This window comes from Aedes aegypti, chromosome 3 (genome assembly GCF_002204515.2).
Source record: "Aedes aegypti strain LVP_AGWG chromosome 3, AaegL5.0 Primary Assembly, whole genome shotgun sequence".
NCBI lineage: Eukaryota > Metazoa > Arthropoda > Insecta > Diptera > Culicidae > Aedes > Aedes aegypti.
Genome location: NC_035109.1, coordinates 110,214,018 through 110,239,544, shown reverse-complemented (window position 1 = coordinate 110,239,544; position 25,527 = coordinate 110,214,018). Strand labels below are relative to the sequence as shown.

The 25,527-nt window shown below is 37.3% G+C and overlaps 1 protein-coding gene across 1 annotated transcript in view; it reads right to left on the bottom strand.

Annotated features, from left to right (window-relative positions):
* Positions 1-221: 221 nt before the first annotated feature.
* Positions 222-25,527, bottom strand: part of LOC5564884 (ribosomal protein S6 kinase 2 beta) — a 131,082-nt gene continuing 105,776 nt past the window's right edge. Inside the window, 8 exon segments of the mRNA XM_001649156.2 lie at positions 222-2,855; positions 2,914-3,489; positions 14,566-14,854; positions 14,915-15,237; positions 15,301-15,405; positions 15,407-15,463; positions 15,663-15,971; positions 18,540-18,956. Coding sequence (XP_001649206.2) covers positions 2,496-2,855; positions 2,914-3,489; positions 14,566-14,854; positions 14,915-15,237; positions 15,301-15,405; positions 15,407-15,463; positions 15,663-15,971; positions 18,540-18,956 — 2,436 coding nt within the window. The 3' untranslated portion in view covers positions 222-2,495.

Genomic DNA, 25,527 nt, shown 5'->3' with positions numbered 1-25,527 from the left:
AACTCTATCTGTTCTGTGATATTATTCAGTACATAAACCGTTAATTATCCTTAGTCGTTCGCTGCCAGTATACATAATTGAGGTCGTACTGGCGTTGGTCCCAATGTGCTCGAAGCACTCCTACTCGTAGTTCCATGCCTTGACCGTTTGTATCGCGACCAGTATGACATAATCAGGATCGATTAAGATAAATATTTCTTTCGAATGAGAACAAATGTTCGTGGATTAATGTATAATTTTGTTATTCTTTCATTTTTCATCAATAATCAAATAACTTATTTTCATAGAATGTTAGTAGTCTGCCTGTGATTCGCAAAGTTCCCGTACTACAATCAGAAATAGTTCGCCTTACTTCATCTCTATCAAAGATAATATTATATAATAAAAAGTACAAATTTGAACGTTACTAGATAACAATATGATAAAGGGTTGCTTGTTTGTAAATTGATTAAAATTCATTGGACATATCACTTAAATCAACTCATTGTAATTCGTATATGTTTATAACCAAAACACGCTAAAAAATAAGCCACAGTAACGTAATAAAGCTTACATATTAGAAAATGTCAAATCAAGTATCTTGACTACGGCACAATGGGCAAAGATTAAATAAAACCATATTTGTATCTCTTCCAGTTCGGCGGAAAATAATCATCAACGGGCATCTAACATAACCGCTACGTTTATCACATGTCATCTTCGTACGTTACCTCCAAAGTTGTCATCACACTCACGTTCAAATCCAATAGTAGTAGTTATCCAAAGACACAAGAAAATGTTTAGTTACAGGAAATAGTTCACCCACCCTCTTCATTGACTGTTTCCCCCGCTTTTTGTGTGTGGCTTTGCCAGAATCGGTTTACTTTTTTATCTGTGAGTGTCTTTCACGCGGTGTATGGCACAGTTATTATTGTAAATATATTGAATTCTTTTGTCTATACATTTTTTTAGTCAATTTTGTTCAGTATTTTTCTGTATCGTTTGTGTTTGATTGGAATTATCAGAATTCCCAAAAAGTTTGCATTAGAGATTGATGATAAACTTGTGTTTTGTAGAAAGTTGCATGTGTGAATTGTACCCGCCAGCACTAACGTTGTATGTATAAAGTATAAGCTAATTTGAAATTTTTCTATGCTTACAAAAAACTAATTGAACTTTTCGTATTATTTTTTTTATTAATGAAATATGTGATAGTTTACCATCAGACGTGATTGAGCTCACATCACTTTGTGTGTTATAGTTTATATCTTCTTCATCTTTATGTATGTATGCCTAAATTAAGCAACAGCGCGGTTGTACATTCAAAAGCTTTTTCAATAATAATGTAACAGTTTGCGTGGGCGTAGAGTTTTTTGATACAAAATTTTCGACAGATTATGCTTCAAATTCATTGTGTGTTACTGAACTGTCCTGCTATTTACTAGCGACATGGTAGAACGCTGTTAAGTTACATTGATCCAGATGTGTTGACCGTAGAGTAGGCGTAGCATGAGACATCTTCTACTTTTTGGCATTAACGTCCCCACTGGGGCAGAGCCGGCTACTCAGCTTAGTGTTCTTATGAGCATTTCCACAGTTATTAACTGAGAGCTCTTTTTGCCTAAGTTGTCATTTTCGCATTCGTATATCATGTGGCAGGTACGATGATACTCTATGCCTAGGGAAGTCAAGGAAATTTCCATTACAAAAAGATCCTGGACCGACCAAGAATCGAACCCAGACACCTTAAGCATGGCTTTGCTTTGTAGCCACGGACTCTAACCACTCGGCTAAAGAAGGCCCCTGAAACATGCAAACTGTATTAGCTGTATACAGCTAGCTCTCGTGATGATGAAACTATCATCATTTCAAGTAGTTTACCTACAGATTTAACAGGATTTTTCAACAAAATAATATCTGCTTTACCAAAATAGGATCACAGAGAAATAGCGAGGGGTGGCACAGTATTACTTTGAAATAAACCACAGAAATTTGTTGTTCCCCACTTTCTTAGAAATAGAAAGCAATAAGAAACAAAAACGAAAGATAACGCATGATATTTGTATAGTGCTTTTGCAACACTATATCATACAGAAGTATTTATGAGAGGCATGCTTGTGTTTTAAACGAAGCCTATATTTTATTCTACGCAATCTGCAATAAATAAAGCTAACTATTGAATGAACAAAAATATATGGATCCATCTATAAAACTGTTAACCGATTCATAGTACATGCACACAATTGTTTGTTAGATTGATAAAACATCTTAACCGAGACGCATTTTTCGTTATCGAACGAACCTAACGTCCTGCCCAATCTGGAAGCAATATACATATCAGCATGTGGTGGCATGATTGAAACAACCCCAAAAGAGCTCCGAATATCTTACCAGGCGCCTCCATTCCACGCCACTTAATCAACACATCGAACAAACACACATCCGTTGATCGGAAAATACGACTACCACACGAACATTCAAACATAAATGACGACCCCCCCAAATTTGACACACAATTACGAATGATTCATCTTGTCCTTTCTCCGTCGCGCGAGATCGGACATTCCCACCGGACCCAGATTGGCTGCTTGTGGAGAAGAAATCGCCCGGAATGTTGCATGCACGGCTCCCTTGATTGCTTCCGTGTTTTCGGGCGTTCCACCTGTGAGGTCTCCCGAAGGGACAACCGCTGTCAATGTCGCTCCCAGTACGTTCTGCTGTGCTTGATTTTGGAGTCCGGCTTGACTGTAGAATAGTCGAGAGCGGGAAAGCCAGGGATGTCGCAAAATCTGCGCCGCCGTTGGTCTCCGATGCGGTACAATATGAAGCATCTCTCGTAGCAGGTCTTTCACTTCTTGCGAGATTCCTGGCCATTTCTGTAAGTGGAAAGAATGAAACATTAAGTTCACGCAACATATCTTTTGAAATACATACCCCTGTCTCCAAGTCCACCCGACCAGAACCAATCCTAGCCAGAATCATATCCGGTGAATCATTTGGAGTGCTGGCAAACGGCGTCTTTCCGTCCAGCATAATGTACAACAGAACTCCGAGCGACCAGATATCGCACGCCAAATCGTAGCCCTGCTTTTTCAGCACTTCCGGCGCTACGAAGTTTGCCGTATAACAAGGGGTCATCAGCAGTCCGTTATCAGCCCGCAACTGTTTGGCAAAACCTAAATCGCACAGCTTCAACGACTCCGGTGTATGATTAACTGTAGCGTACAGCAAATTCGAAGGTTTAAGGTCTCGATGAACTACACCATGCTCGTGCAGGTATGCTACGGCGGATACTACCGTTTTAAGAACCGCACTCGCTTCCACCTCGTTCATGTACTGGATGGCAAGGATCCGATCCAAAAGTTCACCTCCCTTCAAAAGTTCCATCACCAAATAGACGAACGAGGTATCTTCATGCACTCCGTACAAAGATACTATGTTTGGATGGTTTCCATACCGCAAAAGAATCTCCACTTCTTCCCTACAGTCATGGCTGGATTTGTCGATTATCTACGGAAAAAAATAACAAAGGTATACAATATAGTACCAACATAAAGCTAAAACACAACAGGCTGAACACGAAAAGCTGAAACCCGGACATCATTATAGAAGGTTAAAATAACAAAAGGCTGAAAACTTTCAATATGATGGAAAACTAAAAATCGTTAAAAATTAGATTGTGAAGGGAAGTAAACGTTTAAAATTAACTTGTTCTCACTGCTATTAAGCTTTATTTCAGAGCTTCCGGTCGTCCGTGGACGGCCGTGACGAGTTCTCACTCAGTGGGTCCGCGAAGCCATTGAGAATAAGTATCGGTTCTATTGATCGATGAATAATTGTGAAGAACCTGTTACCTAAATTGATCTCAAGAGAACATTATTAGGGAGTCTGTACCAGTGATAGAGGCAATAGTAGCGGGCTGAGGAATAAAAAATCGCCAAAAAATAACGGAAGGTCGTTTTTTACATCTCCATTACTGGAACATGTTCCAGTAATAGTGTTATTTGCTAACTTGTGTTCCTATAATAGTGGTTTACATTGATTTCCCATTGAGACTCACTATTATAGGAACGACCCACTATTACTGGTGCAAGGGAGCAAAAAAGTTAAGGTTTTTAATTGTTTTCCACTACTTTTTTACTGATATCCAAGATTGTTTATATACATTCATATTATTTTAACAAGGGCCATGTTAGAAAAATACACATAAAATTTAAATTGCCTATAACACGGTTAAAACCACACTACCACTATTATCGGGACACACACTACCACTGGTTCAGCCACCCTACCGAGTTGCATTTAAAAAAAAAATACCTTAAATGTAATTCTGTCCATTGACAGTTGTAAGCCAGATAAAATTACTTAACCCTTTAACACTTTTGAATCTAGCAAAAAATAATTCTGTTCGATACTGTAACGTAGGTAATGAATATCACAGTTCGATAAAAAAAAAATCGGTCTGAATGCACAGAAACGGGACAACCCGGGCTTGAAAGTATAAAAATAATAAAAATAATTGTCATTTTTAAAATATAGACGGATTTCACGCCAACTCGACACGCGATTGGTAGCACCCCTTCAGAATTCAATGAAACTTTCTGGGTGTGAAGACTATGTGAAACTAAGATACTTTACATACTTTGTATTTTCAAAATCGATCTAGACTAACATTTGAAAAGGGTCAAAGTTTTTTTTTTACTTTTTTTATAAACCCGTATAACTCGAAAACGGTAAGGCCTACAAAAAAGTGTTGTATGGGGCAGTGAACCAAAATGTACCGTCAAAAACTGTAGTGAGCGTGACAATCACACATAGACTACCATGACTTTCATGCAACAAAAACTTTCATGTGCTACTGAAAATAAAAGTCATGCGCGACTGTGACTATTTTTTGGTCAGCAATAAATGTATCATGGTTGTAATGAATTACTGTAGTAGACATTAATCTGTATTATCATAATGTGCCACTCACAATGTGCACCGATTGAAATATGTTTTTCTTTTCATTCTTGTATCAACCAGCCGCACCAGCTTGAGGGCTGTCCATAACTCACGGGTTATTTTTCTATTTTTAGACTCCTTTTCCTTCGTCGATCGGTTTTTCGTCTATACAAAAAAAAATGTGCCGATCGTGATCTTTGGTCAAACAAACTACCCCCGTCCTTCTCCCCCCATGGATGACCACGTTGTTTATGGACAGCACCTTGTGCGAGAACGGCTCGAAGCAGAAACCTACGAATAAAGAGGGTAGAAGCAAACCTAAAAAAAAACCCTGGTGCTCCGTTTGTGCCACTTTTTTGTTGCTTCCAATGAACGCCCTCTCCTCCAATGGACCAATGCACGAGTTCAGTCGTTGACGTTTGTGCGGTGCCATGTTATTTACGTTACCATGGTAGCTAGTGAATACGACACCGCTCAAATGTCAAATTAGTGAACTCGTGCAAAGGACCATGAACCAATGCACGAGTTCACTAATTTGACGTTTGAGCGGTGCCGAATTCACTCGTTACCATGGTCACGTAAACAACACGGGACCGCTCATACGTCAAATAGTGTACTCGTGCATCGGTCCATTGTGCAGCAGTGAAAACGCAACTGTGATGAAGTGGCGATTTGGATCAGCAGCAAACGAATGAAGAGCAGCTGCGTCGTGATTGTTTTTTATATTCATTTCGCATTCCCGTCATCCACAACAGCATAACGTTCATGGGAGGCTGAAAAGAATTGCACGCTACTCTTATCCATGTCAGGTAATACATTCATGGCTGCAGTAAGAATGTATCAGTAGCAACCTGAATGTCACAAATGAATGTTTTGAAACCTCTTGCATGTGAACGTAACAGCAATGCGACAATAGCATCAAAAATGTATTATACGGTTCACTGGTATGGGGGACTGTCGTGAAATTTCCTGACGTTTTAGAGAAAAATATTGAAAAAATAAAAACACATTTTCTACACCGAAAAAAACAATGATTCAAAACTTTAAAGTCGATTTAAAAAAAACGGCCATTTCAGATTTCGATCATCCTTAAGCAAAAAGTTTCGTAATTAAATTTACTAAAAGTCGTCCATACATTGCAAATTGGGCATATTTTAGGGAAAAAAGTTTTTCTAACAACGATTTTTTTAAGTCCAAAATTTTTTCCTCATATTTTGAAGTTATAAATGAGTTTTAATCACAAAATAGATTATATTTGTTTTATTGGGAGTAGTTAAAAGAAATAAAACGGAATTATACAGAGTTTTTTTTTTGATTAAATACAATTGATCTCGCACCAAACCGCTTATGAGAAAATGAACTCCGTCTAACAATCCGATGGGTTTTTAATGGTTGGAAAGATATCACAATAATATTTCATTTCTTATTTGGTCAAAGCCAATCTTAACAGGTGTCTGGAAAGGGTCAATATTATGCTTATAAAAAAGTCGTGTTTTTTTTTATCATGCATCATTATATTTATTATTGCTATATATCCTAAAACGTAGTATCTGCACATGAATATTTACATTATTTTTGGGCTTTACTGAATAAATTGAATATTTTTGGTTCATCCTCTGAATTGGTATACCGTTTGGCTGCAATTTGTGTAACACTAATAGGCATAAAACAATGATATTTTTGGGTACCAGGGACAGTTTTAACCTTATCAAACAATTCCATCAATTCCTCTGACATTTTAACATACTGTTCATTAGATATATAATAGAAATTTAATTTGGTGATACATGTATCAGTTTGTTTCACTGCCCAGTCGAATAGCTCTCGCGGAGTTGCGATTGTGTTTCCATAGTCTTTTGCAAGACTTGCTCTAGCGTCACAGGGGCCTTTGCCGTCGTTTTTTCTTAGGCGGACTTCTGTGGAGCCTGATCATTAAGCGTCATGACTCACAAATATGCATAGTTTCATCAAGCTGATGACTATATCCCATAGCACGTATGTGTTCGATCATTGATGGTGACAAGTTTCGCAACTGGATACGCCTGCACTTAGGATTGTTTATACCGGCGCAACATCTCGAAATTTTAATGCGCGATAAATCTTGTTGATCCATCTTTAACTTCTTTTCACAAATGACTTAGATAAAATGAAAAGAGTTTTATTGACATCAAGCTTAAATAGTTATATGCATAGGTAGAACGACAATTATAAGTTAAATACCTATCTTTCTATACACTCACGCGGTGATTGTTGAGTAACTCAGGTCGTTAACGGACATTTTAGGTAGATAACAATACAAACATTATTTCTTATTCATCTGGCTTGTAACGCAGGTACGTTTAGTAGTATTTTCTAGAAGAAAATTTAATGGGGTATGGATCAGGTTGTTCCTTTTCAATGTTTGCAATCTTTCGAACCATAAAAATCCGTCGGATTGTTAGACGGAGTTGATTTTCTCATAGGCATAGGGGAAATCCATAGATTGCCTTCATTTAAAAAAAACATAATCACTGCATAATTCCGTTTTTTAACTATTCTCAATAAGAAATACAATTTATTTCTGATTCAAACTCATTTATCACTTGAAAACACGATCATATTTGACGGTTTAGAACAACATCTTTGAAAAAAAATTCAGTTTTGGACTTGAAAAATTCGTTGTTAGAAAAACTTTTTTCCCTTAGATATACCCAATTTGCAATGTATGGACGACTTTTAGTAAATTTAATTACGAAACTTTTTGCTTAAGGATGATCAAAATCTGAAATGGCCATTTTTTTTAAATCGACTCTTAAGTTTTGAATCATTTTTTTTTTCAGTGTAGAAAATGTGTTTTTATTTTTTCAACATTTTTTTTCTAAAACGTCAGGAAATTTCACGACAGCCCCCCATACAACACTTTTTTACCGTTTTCGAGTTATACGGGTTTCGAGTTATACGGGTTTATAAAAAAAGTAAAAAAAAAACTTTAGGACTTAAAAAAATCGATGTTAGAAAAACTTTTTTCCCTAAAATATGCCCAATTTGCAATGTATGGACGACTTTTAGTAAATTTAATTACGAAACTTTTTGCTTAAGGATGATCAAAATCTGAAATAACCGTTTTTTTTAATCGACTTTAAAGTTTTGAATATTTTTTTTTTCAGTGTAGAAAATGTGTTTTTATTTTTTTCAATATTTTTCTCTAAAACGTCAGGGAATTTTACGACAGTCCCCCATACAACACTTTTTTGTAGGTCTTACCGTTTTCGAGTTATACGGGTTCATAAAAAAAGTAAAAAAAAACTTTGACCCTTTCCAAATGTTAGTCTAGATCGATTTTGAAAAAAACAAAGTATGTAAAGTATCTTAGTTTCACATAGTCTTGACACCCAGAAAGTTTCATTAAATTCTGAAGGGGAGCTGCCAATCCCTTTGTCGAGTTGGCGTGAAATCCGTCTATACTTGAACATGTTGCATTTTTATTTAAATATCGAATCTAATGAATAACCCGACACAGTGTTTTATTTTCAGGGCAGCAGAATTCATGTGCCATATTGTGTTTTAAGCCTGTAATTCAATATGAAGAGTTGTACTAAGATTTGCATGGACACACTTCCCCCCTTTTAGTAGCCTCCCAATTTTTAAAGTATTGCAAATGATGTAATATTTGATATAAATGATTGAAATAAGCGATTCTAGTGATACTACTATCCACATCTCTCCAGAAATATCGTGGGTTATGCATAACCCCTTGACCATACAATGCAGCCGTCCATAAATTTGATTGTTCATTTTAGGAGGGAGGGTTTACAATATCGAATTAGATCAAGGGTCTCTTCATAAACCACGTGGCCTTTTTAAATTTGAATATGGACAAAAGGCCACGACGGGGAAAATGGATCTTGGTTTTTCCAAAAAAGTTCACGTGGTTTATGAATGTTCCCTGACAGATCAACGGACTTAGAACTAATTTTTAATTAATCCTATGCTTGTGTGATAGCTATACCTTCTTATGAATATCCTATCGATATGGTGCCCGTAAACTGCCTTATTCTGGGTATATACAATGCTTAAATTGAAGCTATTGGAAATCGGTACATTTCACATTGATTAATTGTAAAACAAACAATACTTGTGCCTCCTGGCTAACGATGTACAAGTAAGATCAATTTGTAATGAACATGAAAAACTTTTGAATTTTTGTTGTTGTCAAACTTGTTTTTTTGAGTGGGTAGGATAGAAGCACCGGTTTTGGCCATACGCAAGTTGTAGCCATAGTGCAATATATATCTTTTTACATAGCCAATCATGTAGATAATGTAGTTGCACTACTGTTACCCCAAGGAATTGTAGATCTCCGTGAATAATAAATAAAATCGTTTTGAAAATGTATATTTTTTTGATATTTGTTAAACTGCTTAAATGCCCGGTAACAATTAAAAGGCATTTTTGTGACCAAATTGTCATTGTGCTGTTCATATATGAGAAATGAAGCAAAGATGATATAGCCATCACACTAGCATATAAACTAATAGAAATAAGTGAAGAGTTCGTTAGCCTGTTAGATTTTAAATTCATTACAGTAAACAAGAAACAAAATAACCTGCAAGGGATCCTCCATAAACCACGTGCTTATATTTTTGGTATTTTTCATCCCCCTTCCCCTTGGGGTCAACTCTTCAAATTTTTATTTTTATTTACATGAACCGTAACCTTTGAACACGCAATTTATGGACGGTTCCACAGTATAGTAAAGGGGTTGTTCATAAACCACGATATTTCTGGAGAGATAGCTGGTGGATAGTAGCATCACTAGAATCGCTTTTCATTTAGGGGAACTTACGTATTCTCGGCAGCTTAAGCCGATGCCGTGCTTCTTTTGTAATTTTCTCGGACATCAGCAGACAAATTCCGTGTTTGTCTATTTACATTTATGCGTTGCTCAATCCTCTATCGATTCACACCGACAGACTTGTCAAAATGCTTTTAGAATCATTTTTACAACGCTGCGAACATCCCTTGTCAGTGTGACTATTGTCGGCAGCCTCACTCTCTTGGGCAACTTTCCCATAACAACTGCTGGTGAATCTCTTCGGCAGCTCCAAATCAGTCGCATTTTGAGGCGTGCTCATTTGAATTGATGACATCTCCGGCGATATCGTTTGTTTAGTTTTGGAAATCTTGCCAGCGGGAAGCGGGCAGAAAGAATCATCTGAATGTTTCCACTGATGTGTTTCGATAGAAAAATACTGTGTATTTGGCGTCTGAAATTTGGTTGCCGATAATAGTCAAATGGTTAGGGGGGTCTGTAGCCTTGAGGTTACGCTTTCGCTTCATAAGCGGAAGGTCATGGATTCGATTCCCAGCCCCTCCACAAACCCGTCCAGCCACCAGAAGACGCCTCACGGAGGACCGTGCTTTGGGGAGCACATCCATCCTCCGTCAGTATCAGAAGGTGACTGAGACAAACTGACCCTCTTCGCAGGCAGCTAGCCTCACTAATAGCAGAGCTCTCTCCTACCTGCTCGGTGTGAGAGTAAAAGAGTAGAAGAGAGTGAAGGTAGATGTAAATATAGATAAGTTGAAAATAGATCTGTATCGATAAAGAAGCTACAGATCAACTGAGTCCGGCACAGTAGTGGCCACGAGCACGGAGTGCCTATAAAAAAAAAAAAAAAAAAAAATAGTCGAATGGTGCCGAAGCCGTAAGTCTCCCTATATCAAATATTCAATTATTTGCAATACTTTAAAAATGGGGAGGTACATAATGGGAGAAAGAGGGCTGCCTGCAAATCTTAGTACAACTTTTCATATTGAATTTCAAGTTTAAAACATAATATGGCACATAAATTCTGCTGTCCTGAAAATAAAACACTGTGTCGGGTTATTCCGAAAACGCCATTATTTTTGTTTATTTTTATATTTTCAATCCCGGGGTGTCCGGTCTCTGTGCATTCAGATCGGCTTTTTTTTGTCGAACTGTGTTATAGGTGGGATCCTGTGGATTCCTATACTCAAGATAATGTCCTCATTTGATAGATGTACCAACCCATATGAATTTTTGCAAAGAGAGCTGGCATATGGAAGGTATGTGCGAAATCAATGAATTGTCGCCAATCTTTATTTTCATTGAAAGTATGATTACTTCATATTCAATCCATAACCCAGACGCATACTTTACACGGGCGGCTTCAATGGAGTATATTGATCAGACAAATCATATTAATGAACGTTTTTGGGTTTCCTTGTTGGGGATCATGCACAAATTACGTCACGCTCCAAGGGGGGGGAGTCAAGTCAAGCGTGACAAGCCCTACACAATTTTCGCAGGACTCATACAAAAAACGTGACAAATGGGGAGCGAGGGTGTAAAAAAAAGGTGAAATTTAGCGTGACATAATTTGTGTACCATCCCTTATATCCAATAATGAGCAAAAAAAAAAGAAGAAAATTCATTATATAGATTGACAGACACATTATTACGCGTTGCAAGAAAAATTTTGATTGCAGGAAAATCCTAAGTTGTTGATCGGTAAATTTTCCATCCAAATCATCTCAGTCGCCGCTGACAAAATATTGGAATTTTTTGTTCTATGAATCTCCTGTCACGATAAATTCGAAACGGCTTTCGCTTGAAAGTTTGGCGAAAATTTTAAGGCAATTATTCAATCCATAGTAAATGACTTGAATGTAGTAAAACCCCTTCATGTGAGAATTTGATGCAATCGCATAGATGTGAATCACATCTAAACTGCCCTTCTACGCCTACTTGTCCCATGTTTTATGTAAACCTTATGGACCGCGAGACAAAAAGGGAAAGTGCACCAGTTATGGCTATAGTCGTTCCCTATTTGGTCATATGCGTTTTCTCGAAAAGTTTCACATTTTGAATATTTATGAATGTTTCAACATTAAGATATATTTAATATCAAACAACTTAAACACACAGAATGATGAAAAATTTGAAGATTATCAAATATTCGTGTATGGCGAAATAAGGAACCACTATGTCCATAGCTGGTACACCTACCCTATGCGTATAACGGCCATGAAGTTCCTAATTTTTTTTTCATAACTAAAAATCATGACGGTCATCTGACAAAATTATTCACATCATCAAAAGTTGCATATTATTCTCAAAAATAGCGCTGACCTATCTTACCCTGTAACCCAACTTGCCTTAGATTCCCCTATTTCAGTTTTTAAAGATTGTAATACAGATCGATAATTGAAATATTTTTCTATAGCTGCTGTTTTATTGAGAATCCTATTTTATAGAATAGTAAATACTGTTTTCTTTATCGTAAATATGTACTTACTGTTTTTAAATATTATTTAAATACTGTTAAAATAATATTAGACATTAAAAATGGCAATAATTTCAGTATTATTGCATCTACATAACACAAAATAATAGTATATGATGTTTCAAAACCCAAAAACCTCAGTTAACCTCATAATTAATTATGTTTCCAAAAGTATTTAAGGTACCGTAATTTCGGGTAAAATTGATCATTTTTCATGGTTTTTCTAGTCTGTTTTCTAAAATGTTAACAATGCCAAACAACTAAATGCAGGAAAACAAGTACGAAGGTAAGCCTCATCGACTGATGTACCGAAATCTTCTAACAAATGTCATTTTAGTGTTATCAAATATCACTAAAATAAAAAATCAGGGGATCTCATTTCGGGGTGAAATTGATCACTTGTCAATGCCATTATTGTTTGTTTTCAAAACAACTCTACATGATAAAATTGAGCTCCCTGAATCCGAATATGCTTGTCAAATTCTTAACAATGCAATATTTAAATAAATAACGAATAGTTAAATTTACAGAATTTCGCGGAAACGCCTAAATGTATGCAATTTTCTAAGGAATTCAATGATATCTAACAGAAATTCAATTATTTCAACCATTTGAACAAATTGGTACGAGTTTTGGTGATGAAATCTGGTTTAGGGATATATCTCAAGCATCCTCACAAACTTTCAGGTTTATACCATGTTCAAATCCTTGCTTAGAAATAGAAGTTTATAGGTGTTTGTCAATACTGCACCGTGCATGATTTTAAAATTTTACATTATTTTCATAGTAATAAACATTCTTCAACTCAAAAAACTTCACAACACACAATTTAACAATAGTTACGACGATTGATCATCACCAGCATACAACCCAATTGATCAAATTTTCAACATGAACGGTTCTCTAGATCTGTGAACTTGAAACTTCGAAGTTTAGCTTCGTTTTATAATCACCTTAAAAAACAATCAGTGTCTAACGCTTAATTAGCGGGATTTGGGGCAAGTGTGCCACCTTAAGCAAATTGTTCTCTAACTTTGTCTAAAGCTTAAAAAACCCGCCAATTCAGCCTCACGATGTTAGTTTCACATCTTTTCATAAGCACTGTGCCATTTAAAAAGAAAATAATTTCAAAAAGTATTAGTTTTGGAGCTCCTCAAATATCATCCAAAATACCCTGATTTTCAACACAATGGGGCAAGTGTGCCACCCTTATGGGGCAAGACGGCCATCGAATGAACATTCATGTAATTCTACTTGTAATGAAATTTTCGTTATTTCCTGTTAATATTGCTAACAAAGCAGAGCCTAATTGACAATTTTAAAAATATTTTTAGGTTTACCGTCATGAGGGGATGCTTTATAACAAGGTTCATCACATGCGGAACTCTCTACTAGTCAATTCGAATAACTAAAATCGTTTTTTTTTTGTTTCCATTCAAAGCGATATATGAATTACTCTTTCATTATGAAGGATCTGTATAATATACACTAGATCTGCACTAAATAAAGGTAAAATATTGATGAAAATAAGTAAAATAGTTCTTAAAACGCCTAAAACCATGTTATTATCGAATATTTTGAGAAAAAAAATCATTGTGAGAGCAAAAATGTTCGCTATTCCTCTTCTACACTTCAAAAACCACTACTGATGCCTCATTTTGGTTCATTATCATGATTTTGTTGATGATGTTTACATTTTTATGAATTTCTCCCCAACCATTTTTGTTTACCAAATAGGTGGCACATTTGCCCCAAAAAGTATAGATTTCAATCATAATGGATTTTGTATGTAAAACTAAATATTTTTTTCGTTCAAATTCCACAAATACTTACTCATTTGTATAGCTTCACAATGTACAGTACATTTAAAATTCGTTATTAATTTATCTTTCACCATGCTATTTAGAAACAACGAAATCTTATAAAAAATCACTGAAATTTTATAGTTTTCACAAAAGCCGATGTAAATACGTGAAAAATAGAGCAATTTGCATCATATTTTGACCATTGTATTATGGACTAGAAGGGAACATATTGTTAAGCTCAAATAAAAAATATAGTTTGTAGTTTTTACAAAAATCAGGGGTGGCACACTTGCCCCTATGGCACACTTGCCCCAAATTCCGCTAGATTTCACGCAATATTTCCATACCTTAGGCTAATATTAATTTCGGGAAAGTTACTAGCTAGTGTGATTCGGACTGAAGCGCAAGATGATTAGATGATTTAGAAACTAGATATGCCAAACCTTCAATACCTTTCAGCCCTTTATATATTCAGCCGTTCGATCGTTAAACCTTATGTGAATCAGCCTTTCTGAAGACCAAAATCCACATCGTTTAGCTATACTTACCTTAACTGCGTAGTGCTTCTTTGTAGCTCGATTTTCACACAACCGACATATCGAAAACGTTCCCCGGCCTAGCTCCTGCATCAGTGAATACTCGTCTCCGAAAGCTTGCGGTTTCACTCCAGGAATTTCGTTGGAAAACGGTGACCTCGAGCTCGGCTGCTGATTCATCAAACTACCGGTTCCATTGGCAAAGTTTGGCGTGTCTTCGTTCAATAATCCCGGTGCGATGAAGCTGAACCCGCGGAAAATCTCATGAGCACTGGCACTGACCGGACCGCCCGGTGAATCTCTGAAACAACTCAAACTTCATCTTACTTGAATACTAATAGCAAATATCACCCAAACTCACTTTGGTGATTTGTTGGTGTACTCCGAGTCGAAATAGAACGCATCGTCCCGCGATACGGCCGGAATGAACGGTGGCCGAACTTCCTTACGCTCGAACGCGACCCAGTCGACATTGGCGAAAAATTCGTGCCGCTTGATGTCCTCGATTCCGTTGGGGCCCACTCCTAACCGGTTCTGGGGATTCCGTTTGAACAGCGCACGCAGCAAGCTCTGTGCCTCCGGACTCAGGTTCTCCGGCATGCCCAGTTTCGTTTTCAGAATTTGATTCATGGTGTCGTTTCGGTTGCTGCCGTGGAAGGGTAAATTTCCTGTCAGCATCTCAAACTGAAACAAGGATATTTATACAATTATAATATTATTTCCAAGAACGTCTTTACTATTCATTACCATCAGGACTCCAAATGACCACCAATCGGCGGCGAATGTGTGTCCCTTGCGGTTCACCACTTCCGGAGCCATATATTCGACTGTGCCACAAAAACTGTACGTTTTTGGAACCGTCCAACGGCTGCTTTGACAATCCGAAGTCGGTTAAAGCTATGTGACCATCCTGAAAATAGAGGCAAAGTAAACTTGTTAATGCGTCTGCTAGGTAATAAACTTGAATAAGGATTTGGATTGAATTTGGATTGGATTTGGATTAGATTTGGATTGACTTTGGATTAGTTTTACATTGGCTTTGAATTGGTTTTGGATTAGATTTGGATTTCAATTTAAATAATTGTAGATAAGTTTAGTAGAATCCTCACCTGATCCAACAGAATGTTCTCCGGTTTCAAATCTCGATAGATGATACCCAAGCTGTGCAGGTGATTGAGTGCCAGTGCCAGCTCCGCAAGATAAAACTTGACGTCCTCCTCGGTGAACATCACCTCTTTGCTGAGCCGGGTGAACAGATCTCCTCCCCTCAAGAAGTCCAATATCAGGTAGAGCTTTCCCGGCGTCTGGAAGGCATAGTGAAGCTTAACGATAAATGCGTGGCCCACGTCGGCGAGGATGTTGCGCTCGTTGGTGCTGCGAACCCGATCCTTCACCTTCAGCGTGGCCTTTTTTAATACCTGCAAACGACAGACGAGTCAAGAGATAGTCAGTGGTGTGGGCGACAGCGCGTGGGTGCTCTTGTAAGTTACAAGACGTCGTCCACGGTGCTTCATTTACCGTTATTATCAAAAAAAAAATAACCATTAAAACGTCATTTTTTATAGCCAGATAATTATTCTATACCGTCAAACGGGGTGACTTGCAACACTTTTCAACTTCAATCAATCAAAACCATGATCTAAACGTCATCTTAAAATCTAAATTCCTGATTGATGAGTGGTCGAATGTCCATGGCTGAATCCGAACTGTTCATTGGCAAAAATTGAATTTTCGTTGATGTGGGCCATCATTCTGTTCAAAATTACCTTTTCAAAAAGTTTACTGATGGAGGAAAGCTAACTGATTGGACGATAGCTAGAAGCTTCTGCAGGATTTTTGTCTGGTTTTAAAATTGGAACAACCTTAGCATTTTTCCATTTGTCAGGAGACAGCAAAATAATAGTGACTTTAGTGTCTATAATGATTAAAAAAAGTGACCAAATAGTGACTAGAAAGTGACTTCAAAACTGAGAGAATTTGTCAAAACAAGAATGACTTATAATGAAAATACGTTCTGCATGTAAAATTGTATGAAATTAATTTATGAAATATGTATATAAAACGTGGTGCATTGAAGATTTCACACCTATTTTTTACGAGACGAATATGCTTGACAGAGACTTCTATTTCGAATCTCTGATATTAGTCGGTAGACAACTCGTGCTTTATGAAATCCACAATCAAGATTTATACACTGTTCATGAAGAACATACTAGCTGAAATTCGTGGAAGATTTTTCAAATATCTTCGAGGTGCAAAACAAATCATTTGAATCATATTGAAAAAAATTGTGCAATGATTCGAGGAGAAATACTATAAAAGTCTTTAAAAAAATGAAAAAATTTTCAGAAGATTATTTTGGTAGAATCCAAAATTGGAAAACAACAAAGTAAATCTCAGGATAAATCTTTGACACAATTTCTGAGAATAAACCTTTCCTTTCCCCTAAAAAATAAATCTAGAACGCCATTAAATTTTGACGAAATCGAGGTAAACTGAATAAATTGAGTATTGTGCATTAGTTAATAGAAAATTATGCCTTGCGCACTTAAAATAGCACTCAGTGACGACATGTTACCTCATGTTTTACCTGTTCTTCAAACCTAAAATTTACTAATCTGAACTTCTAGCTTACCTTCCGCAAGAGTTATGTTGAGGTTCTTTCAGAAGATAGGTTCCTGATTCCTACTTTAGTCGAAGTTTACGTTTCGATGTGTTTTCGGCTTCCAGTCTATACAGATCATAAACGGATTACCGTTCTACATCATTATGATCTTTATAGACCATGAAAGCCGAAAATCCATAGAAACATAGCCTCCATCATAGTTGATTCCTGTACGTCGAAGATTACTGTAGAAAGTTTACAAGCATTTCATTGCTCAAGTGTATCAGATATTGGTCGTCAAAATTTATTCGAATATCTGCCCAGATTTTGACCCAAAATTTGTGGGCTTCGTGGCCGTGCGGATAGTGGCGTCAGTCGTTTAGGCGTATTTTGCCACGAAGCGTGGGTTCGATTCCCGCTCCACTCGGTGGAAACTTTTCATCAAACAAAATTTACCAAGAAATATTACACATTTTCCGTTGGGATCTTTCTTGACACTTTGATTTCCAAATCACACTGCGCTTGTCTGTAGACTCATATGTGTTTCTTGCTGTTTGACTTTGAAAAGTTGACCCAGATTTTGTTTTTTTTTTATCGTCTGATCACGAAAATAGTGATTTTAGTGACTATTTGCTGAAAAAAGTGACTTTAGTGACTTTTTTGTTGCAAATAGTGACTTTTTAGTAACCAGGTCGAAAAAAGTGACCAAGTCACTAAAAAGTGACTCACTACCAGCTCTGTAGTTCACATCTCCGGTAGAAATGTGCTTGCTCAAACGATCACATTTGCAATGGCCCGTGCACCGTCTCATGAGACAACCTCATTGTGAAGTTTCATTTGAGCCTTACAAGCCAAATTTCCGGGATAGAGGAAACTGCGAGCAATTTGAAAGACTGGAATTTTTCATTTAACGTGATGCCAAATGGACAAGCTCTGAGAAAAACCTTCATTCTTCAAAACTTCATTTCTTTTCCAAAACAGTTGTTAAATCAAAAATTCGTCCAGATTTCTCGAAGTTGTCCCGATTTGAATCTGGGGTCCTACGACCCCAAAGCTTAGACAACGTACTATTTTCCAAACAAAAAACGCTCGACATAACAGTTTTTTTCAGGATACTCAAAAAATCAATTATCCATTCACTAAACTCACAGAAAAGCATTAATGTGTAAAAAAAAAACAAATTGATTCACTAATAAAAAGTTACAGGGCAAGTGCTCTGGGGTCATATTGACCCCAGAACACAGACAAAGTGGTTAAAATGGTGTGAAGGTGTAAAATAACTATATAAACAAACAGTCGTTTTAAATTTAGGTGGCTATTTTTATATAATAACGGTAAATGAAACACCGTGCGTCGTAACAAGCGGAATAAATTAACTCACTTTCATTGCATACAGCGTGCCGGCATCCTTGCCGACAATTTTCCTAACTAGAAATACTTTTCCGAACGAGCCCTCGCCCAGGACCTTGAGCAACTCGAACTGCGACGGGTCAGCCTTGTCGTGACCTTCCCGGACCACATCCCGGATATCGAACTCCTGCTCGTCGCCTGCCTTCAGTGTGCCATCGGCCATCGGATCAAGGTCCATCGCTTCGGTAGTATCGTCAATCATGCCTGCGGTTCCATCATTGCCTATGATGTTACTTCCACCGGTTGGTTCCCCATAAGGCTGGGGGTGGTGATGGTGGATGTGATGGAGCTGTTGCTGTCCGCCAGGATCGAGCTGTGGCGCCTGCAGGCCGTGCAGAGGTTCGTAACCTTCATCGACGACCATCTCGACATTGTCCTGGGACAGTGACTGTGAAGGAATAAATCGAAACGGAAAAAATGGGAAAAGAAAACAGAAACAGTTCGGTTAGTGAAAGTGGCTCAGAGAACATTGTCTTTGTGGGGGAGTCAGATGGAAACAGATGATACATTGACGGAGGATGATGATTTGCATTTGCAGAGCTGCAGATGAAATCGACACTTGAAGAGGGGCTTCAGGGCACAATAGAGAAAACAAATTAAGGTTTATCTAAAAGACAGATCTTGTTTCATTCCGTGCTTTTAAAGACATATATTCAGGTTTTTCTTCGGATAACAAGGAAAATGTAAATTTGGCCTACGAATGAAATTAATTTTATGCTAGGATAGAATGTGGCGAACACAGAGCAAGTCAAAAAGTGTATTGAAACCCCCGACGTAATTGCTAACGGCGAAGAAGACCACAGACAAATAGACTTTACACTCTCTCTCTGTTCATCGACCACCTTTTAACGTTCGGTTCGGTAGGAGGCAAATCTGCCACCCGCAGTGCGTTTATACACTACCACCATTGACCCATTAACATCGTGATTTTAACCATTAACCCATTAAACATCGTGATTTAATCGTTGGGCGTACCGTTTTGACTCATATTCCGAACACTTAAGGTCAACAGATTGACAACAATTGACGGATATTGTGTAAATTTTCATTTCTTCGCAAAGTCTAACTGTTAGCTGTTGAGTGTACCGATAATAATGTTAATTTAAATTAGTTTTAGTATTATTTTTACGTTAAAATACGGAGCAACATTTTGATTCAAATGCCGAACACTGTGTTCATTGTGTCTCATATTCCGAACACCTTGATTCAAATTACGAACAGCACGAAATAAATCGTATTCAAATGAATAATTTCGCAAATAAATATATCTGAGCTTGTTCTAACTAGTCTCAAACTTGAGAATCATCACTATTCCCGCGTTTATAAATGATATTGGAGACGTTAAAATTTAATTGCAATTGACTACCGTTTCCTTGATATTTGGTGACATATTTCAACGAAACATTTCAACCAAATCGCCATACAAAAACCGAGTGTTCGGAATATGAGTCTGTTCGGAATTTGAGACAAAACGGTACAAGTTTTCAAAACGATGCATTCTAAGTGTTACATCTGTTTGTCTGTGTTACAACTCTACCGTAGGCATTCAAGAGTTCAAGAGTTGAATAAGTTAACTTTTCTGTTTCTCAGAGCAACAAATTAATTATGATCATGACTGTCCTAGAAGCAAAATTTCAATTCCTAATATTGAATCAGTGAGGAAAAAGCTTTGGTAGAATAAGCTGAAATGAAAGTCCTGGCTAAAGGGCCGGGGGTTCGAATCCCACCGGTCCAGGATCTTTTCGGATTGGAAATTTCCTCGTATTTCTAGGGCATAGGATATCTCCTAGGGGCCTAAGACGAGTGAATATAGTCCCGCGGCTACAAAGCAAAGCTATGCTGAAGGTGTCTGGGTTCGATTCTTGGTCGGCCCCAGGATCTTTTCGTAATGAATATTTCCTTGACTTCTCTGTGAAAAGAGTATCATCGTACCTGCCACACAATATATGAATGCGAAAATGGCAACTTTGACAAAAAGATCTCAGTTAATAACTGTGGAAGTGCTCATTGAACACTAAGCTGAGAAGTAGGCTCTGTCCCGGTAAGAACGTACTGCCAAGAAGAAGAAGAAGAAGAAGAAGAAGGATATCTTTGTGCCTGACACACGATATACACATGCAAAATGGTCAAGCTCATATTTGATAACTGTGGAAGAGCTCATTAGAACACTTAGCTGTGAAGCATGCTCTGCTCCAGTAGGGATGTAATGTCAAAAAAAGAAGAATTAATTCGTTACTTGACAATTTGTGCAATTTGTTGAACTGATCAACTTCTAACTTTTTGTTTAATTTCGTTGAATTCCTTTTAAAGAGGAGCTGTAGTAGGCCTTGACAAGGAAAGGGGCTGTCCATTAATTACGTAAGACAATTTTAGCGGTTTTTCAACCCCCCCCCCTCCCCCATGGTAAGATTTTTTGTATGAAAACCAAAAATAATTTGTATGGCGCGTAAGAAATCTTCAACCCCCTCCCCCCATAAACCCTTACGTAATTAATGGACCACCCCAAAGAAGCTATTTTTTCTGCGTCTGACAGTTTTTTCTCGTTTCAAGCCTGGCTTGCTGCTGAAAAAGGAATCGCTAAAGAATTTTCTCGCCGATTCCTTGCAGATATTTTTTCAGCGTCTCCCGTTTGACTGACAGGTCTTTTCAACTGCGTACTGCGATCAGAAAAAGCGCTTCCTTGATCGATTCCTTACAGAATTTTCCCATGCATCAAGATAGGCCAATTACCGTTTTGACTCATATTCCGAACACTTAAGGCCAACAGTGACTTCAAATGCATCTGATTGGCATAAATTGGAAGATATTTGTGTAAATTTTAATTTCCTCGCGAAGTCTAACTGTTAGCTGTTGGGTGTCCCGATAATAATGTTGATTTAATTAGTTTTAGTATTGTTTTTACGTTAAAGTATGGAACAACGTTTTGATTCAAATGCCGAACACTGTGTTCATTCTGTCTCATATTCCGAACACCTTGATTCAAATTCCGAACAGCACGAATAAATCGTATTCAAATGAATAATATCGCAAATAAATGTATCTGAGCTTGTTCTACTGCTCCCAAACTAGAGAATCATTACTACTCCTGCGGTATAAATGATATTGGAGACGTTAAAGTTGAATTGCAATTGACTGCCATTTCCTTGTTATTTGGTGACATATTTCAGCGAAACATTTCAACCAAATCGCCATACAAAAACCTAGTGTTCGGAATATGAGTCTGTTCGGAATTTGAGACAATACAGTACTTGTCAGCAGCGAATCAGGCTTCAGAGAGAAAATTTTGGAGGATTTCGTCGAATCGTCGAATTTGGATCGTTTATTGTTCGTTGGAAAGTGGCTGTGCAAGCTTGACGCCGAAATTGTGACTTCCGTCGAGGATACCAACTGGTGAGTTCATTTGATGCTTGTGGAAAATATAAATTTGTATCGTGGCAATGTTTCATTGCTTTGTTAAACAAACTATGGATGGTTCGTCACTGTAAGTGTTTTTTATTAGTGTTTCATAAAAAAAAATGAGCTACACGTACATATTCTTTTATTTATTTGTCGCAAATACTAAAAAATAACCTTTGAATAGTTAGACAATAAAACTTTCGACGGCTTTATAGATATTTTATTTTAATTTGAGGGTACATGAATACATTACATTACATCCTGATCATGTAATCTTTTATCCTTCCCACTAACGAAACTCCTTCCTGTGAAAACCATGGAGATGCAGAGGTTATCTCGGTCGCTAGTAGCAATGGACATCACACAAACATTCCTTCCCTTCCCCGGTGACCGTAAGGACATGGCCGGCGCTGTTATTGACATAACAGAGTTTGGAGTCCTCGAAATTGTACATTGATGATGGTATGCTACTCCCAAGGTTCATCTGTTGGTTCCCTGTACTTTTTTTTATTATTCCGGTCAATCACAGAGTAGCAACTACGAATTGTACGGTCATCAATACTTATGCTTATGCTAATTTAAATAAATTCCTTCTGAAAATTGGTACCGTAATTCGGGGTGTAGTTGATCAGTGGGGAGAAGTTGATCAGTCATGTATCCACATGTATAAACTGTTAAGAGAGCTATGATACAATTTCAATTATCACAATTTATATGATGTCGCATTACCTGATAGCTGTTCTTGGTGTTCCTATATTTGGTTTGACATTTAAGATAATTATACCATGGAAAAACATATTTTTTAGGAAATGTTTGATGGACTGTTGAAGGGTTTCTCCTCCAAACAATCGGCTGTTGCCAAGGCTATATAAAGATATCATTTAAATAAACTATTACATACATTCCAGATATGTTCTGTGAATTTTGAATTTGCATTGATGATGAAAAATCATTTTCAGAGAAAATAATGTTCTTAATGTGAGCGAGTCGCTAATTTCAAAAAAAATTGCATACCTTTAGGCGTTTACTGTGGGTGTATTCTGTAATTCGCAACATTCAATTCGAAAATTGACCGATTTATCAACAAGTTGTAAGATTTTTGAGACTTGATTCAGATTCAGTGACCCCAAATTGAGTATATAGCGTAACTCTTTACTTTAGGAAATTGACTGCAGTAACTGATCAACTTTACCCCGGAATCAAAAACACCACATTTTGATTTCTAAGAAATGTTTTTTATTATTATGGAACATTTTGTCAAAATTTCGTTTTTTATAATTCGATAAACATCCAACCAGTACAGGTTTTAAAAATATTTGAATGATAATACATGTATCCTACTAGGAACTGTAGAACAGAATCGCTCAAAAGTGATCAACTTCACCCCATTTTACGGTATTCTGTTAAAATAGAAGTGGTGTCAGCGATCAAATGAGTCTCACCAAATACACACCAAAAATATCATGAGACGCCATGACAAAAATCAAACAAAAAACTTTCTTATTTCTGGCGTTAAGCCCCAACCGGGATAGAGCCCCCTTCTCAGCTTTGTTTCCTTATGAGAAGTTTTACATTTATTTTCTGAGAGTTTTCTTCGTCAATTAAACACTTTTGCACTTTTGCCACATGATATACAGGTACGAAGATACTCTATGCTCTGGTAAGTCGAGGAAATTTTCAATCCAAAAAGATCCTGGACCGGTGGGATTCGAACCCATACCCCTCAGTTTAGTTTCGCCAGGAATTCCTCTAAGGATTATTCAGGGAATTTTTTTCAGAGATATTTGTACAATGATTCCTTTATTTAGAGATTTCGCAAGGAGTTTCTACAGGAATGTCTCCAGTGATTTTTTTTATAGATAGTAAAATCTTTACTTGAATTTTTGGATCTGTTTCAGGAATTCTTCCAGTGAATCTCCGGAATTTTTGAAGCGATTTTTTTCTTCTCCAAGGATTCCTCTAGAAAAATCTCTACAAAGATACTTGCAAAGATATCTTCAAGGCATTCATCCAGGAATTATTCCGAAGATTTTTTCCGGGTTCCATCCACGACTCGCTTCAGAGATTTCATCCTCCAGGTGTTCTACCACGCACAAATTCCTCAATAATTTCATCCAAGAATTTTCTTAAAGTTACCACCAGCAAAATCGCTGCAAGATTTACTCTAGGGATCTCTCAACAGATTCGGTCTTGGCCTCCAAAAAATCATCCAGGGATTGCTCCAAGAGTTCTTTTTAGAATTCTTTCAGAGAATCTCCCATGAATTTCGGCAGGAATTTCATCAGAAATTATCCTAAGAATTTCTCTAGGCATTCCATTACGAAAATGTCTACGAAAATTCCTTCAGTAAAATCTCAACATTAGTTCCTTTCGGAAAATCTTTCCATGAATTCCTCCAAAGATTTCACCTGGGTTTCCTACAGAAATTTCTCCTTGGATTCCTCCAAGGATAATTCCAGGGAATTCATCACAAAAATTTCTACAATGTAAATTGACACTTATATTGAGCTGTACGGTAATCCAATCTGCATGGTTATTAAATTAATTAACTCATTACGTGTGGTAAAGATGGACAAATTATGGGTGAAATTATTAAAAAAAATCCACGTGCTCGGCTGGGATTTGAACCCAGGACTCTTGTATGCTAGACGAGCGCTTTACCAACTAAGCTACCGAGCCACTTGGTGACGCAATAACTGAGTTGGTTACAAGTTTAGAATTCAAATCCCTACAGACCACGCGGACACCTTTCATAACCCATATCCATCCATCTCATGTTCCTACACACGCGGAGAGAGCGAGTGCGATTTATTTAGTGTTGAAACTGTTTGCCTATCGTACCTACATCGCTTTCACAACATCTGTATTGTGGAAGAGTAAAGATGTGGGAAGGCTATCAACGTGTCGTTCTCACTCAAGTGGCGACATGACTACTACAGAGAGGCAGTAACACTCTAATATAAATTGACACTTATATTCTACAATGTGTTTTCCAGAGAATTCTCTAGGGATTCCACCGGCGAAATCTCTACAGTGCTCCTTTCTGGGATACTTCGAAGGATTCTCCAGAGATGCGTCTAGGATCCCTTCAGTAATTGACTTAGATAATCTTTCCTACAAGAGTTTCTCCAGAAACTCCTCCAGGGATTACTCAAGGAAAATCTCTGCAGGGATTCCTGCAGAACTTTCTCCATCTTTTTCTTCGGGAACTCATCCAAGGATTGCGCCAGGAAAACTCAAATGGTTTCCTCTTGAAATTGTTTCAGGGATGAGCTAATAAAGAATGTATATTTTAATGAAATGTGATTCTCGTCTGCGCAGTTTTTATTACAAAAAGTTGTTGAAAAAAATATTTTATGCAATTTATATCTTCAATACCAAAATCAGTGGCATTACGATAGCTTGAAAATTAAAGTTTTGCAGGGACAAAGCATTGAAGACCAGAAATATTCAAATATGCGTTCAATCAGGGTGGCCCAAGTCAAAATCTTGAGTACCGACCAAAAAATACTGGTCCAATAAACGGGGTTCTAGGACATTCCATACATACACAATAGAACTAC